Below are 2496 nucleotides of genomic sequence, written 5' to 3'. Positions count from 1 at the left end.
TGAGCATCACACCACAGCTGTTACCATGGCAACCTTATCCATTACCATGGCAACCTTATCCGTTACCATGGCAACCTTATCAGTTAATCAGATGAGAACAGAGTTTATGGCTTCACTCCTGTCAGTTGGCAGTTGGCAGTCGACGGGTGCAGTCGCCTCTTAGCACACAGTGCTGAGTACACAGTGACCGCACACTGTCCTGACACCATGGATCCAGTTGATCCAAACAAAACCACTAGTTCCCCTTTGGGGAACAACCAACAGGTTAATACAGCAATGAATGTTTTTCAGGATGCCATTGCAAGAGCTCTTGGCATTTCTAATCCAGATGGAGCTCCAGTTGGAGCAAACGCTGGCACTGTGACTGGTCCGTCATCCAGTGCAAATGTGGCCGGCAATTCAAGTGCAGGTCCAAGTACCCGCTCTTCTGGAAGGAAAAGAGCACGTTCTCCTGAGGACCAGACTAGCAGTAGGAAACATCGCAGAACAGATAGTGAGGGTAAGGGGAGCACCTCAAACTTAAAAAACATGGCCCCTGCAACATCAAAAGAACAAAGACGTTCTACTCGGGCTCAGAGTGCCGCAAAACGACTGAAATGGAAATACAAGAAGATCAAAAGACGCACTTGGAACAAGCCCAAGGTTTCCAGAGTGCAGGAGGCACAGGCAATCAAAGTCTTCCAGGATGCAATTGCCGAAGCCCTTGAAAGCTCATTGGCTACTGGCACTTCCGGAGCAGGTACACAAGTTGCCTCATCTCCTGGGCCATCTACAAGCATGGCCAGCAGCTCAGGGGCAACTCCAAGTACCTGCTCTTCTGGGAGAAAAAGAGCTCATTCTCCTGAGGACCAGACTAAATGTAGGAAACGTCACAGAACAGATAGTGCAACATCAAAAGAACAAAGAGGTTCTACTCGGGCTCAGAGTGCCTCAAACCGACTGAAAAGAAAATACAAGAAGATCAAAAGACGCACTTTACACAAGCCCAGGGTTTCTAGAGTGCAGGAGGCACAGGCAATCAAAGTCTTCCAGGATGCAATTGCCGAAGCCCTTGAAAGCTCATTGGCTACTGGCACTTCCGGAGCAGGTACACAAGTTGCCTCATCTCCTGTGCCATCTACAAGCATGGCCAGCAGTTCAGGGGCAACTCCAAGTACCAGCTCTTCTGGGAGAAAAAGAGCTCATTCTCCTGAGGACCAGACTAGAAGTTGGAAACATCGCAGAACAGATAGTGAGGGTAAGGGTAGCACCTCAAACTTAAAAAACATGGCCCCTGCAATATCAGAAGAACAAAGAGGTTCTTCTCGGGCTCAGAGTGCCTCAAAACGACTGAAAAGAAAATACAAGAAGAGCAAAAGACGCTCTTTACACAAGCCCAGGGTTTCTAGAGAGCTGGAGGCACAGGCTATTAAAGTCTTCCAGGATGCAATTGCCAAAGCCCTTGAAATCTCATCGGCTACTGGCACTTCCGGAGCAGGTACACAAGTTGCCTCATCTCCTGGGCCATCTACAAGCATGGCCAGCAGTTCAGGGGCAACTCCAAGTACCAGCTCTTCTGGGAGAAAAAGAGCTCGTTCCAGTGAGGAACAGCCAAGAATTAACACTAAAGACAATGAAACTGATACTAATTCCACAAACACAAGCAGACAAACTTGTAAAAAATCTACCAAAGGTATAAAAAACCGACAGCCCAGCCCTTATAGCCAGCAGCAGGCTAGTGATTTCCAATTATTCCAGGATGCAGTTGCCAAAGCTCTTGGAATATCTGACAGTGAAACAAACACTAGCGTTGCCACTAACCAGACATTTATTCCACCGGCAAAGTCTGTCGCCAAAGATACTAGCACAGTACCAAGTACTAGCTCTTTGGTGAGAAATAATGATGGAGTTCAATTGCAGAACAGTAGCACTGGGAATATTGCTGGAATTCCATCTCCGGCAACAGAAACCAGAATAGATCCAACTATTAGTTCTTCCGTGGCCCAGAAAGACAATTCTGGTCAACAGAATCAGTGCAATGTTCAAAATAATGTTACGTCCCCTGAGAATCCTTCTACTACAACCAGGGGAATATTTGAATATATAGAGTTAAGTGAAAGGGAACGAGCCATTCAAGCACATCAACAGCAGATGGTTCTACAACAACAAATGGAACATCTCAGGGAGTCTCCATATGAAGATTCCCCTCTATTCAGGAACCCAATACCTGAAACAAGGAAGAGAAAGTTGGACACCAACCCAGAAGATGTTGCTTTATGGAACCCCAAGCGTCTGAGGCCCAGACTGGGCAAAGGACCTAAGGTACGCCCCAAAGCCTTAGCAACAAAGGCAGAAACACGGGATGTACAAGGCAAAGAAGATTCTACATCAGATGATATATTTCCACCAACATCAGTAATAATGACAAGATTAAGGGCAAGGGCACAAGCAATGAAGAGAAAAGATCCGAGCAGATCTGAGCAGTCTGATAAAAAAGATGATTCCCAGTCAAAGTAA

At 46.6% G+C, this 2496-nt stretch overlaps 1 protein-coding gene across 1 annotated transcript; it reads left to right on the top strand.

Moving 5' to 3' along the window:
• Positions 1-207: 207 nt before the first annotated feature.
• On the top strand, positions 208-2496 carry LOC116409570 (mucin-19-like). Its single transcript, XM_031898250.1, has one exon. The coding sequence runs from the start codon at positions 208-210 to the stop codon at positions 2494-2496; it is 2289 nt and encodes a 762-aa protein (XP_031754110.1).

This window comes from Xenopus tropicalis, chromosome 3 (genome assembly GCF_000004195.4).
Source record: "Xenopus tropicalis strain Nigerian chromosome 3, UCB_Xtro_10.0, whole genome shotgun sequence".
Classification (NCBI taxonomy): domain Eukaryota; kingdom Metazoa; phylum Chordata; class Amphibia; order Anura; family Pipidae; genus Xenopus; species Xenopus tropicalis.
The sequence above is the reverse complement of the archived record's forward strand: the minus strand, read 5'-3'. Positions and strand labels throughout refer to the sequence as shown.

What these genes read in the sequence shown, in the direction of transcription:
- LOC116409570 (XM_031898250.1), top strand. Translation starts at nt 208, where the DNA reads ATGGATCCAGTTGATCCAAACAAAACCACTAGTTCCCCTTTGGGGAAC.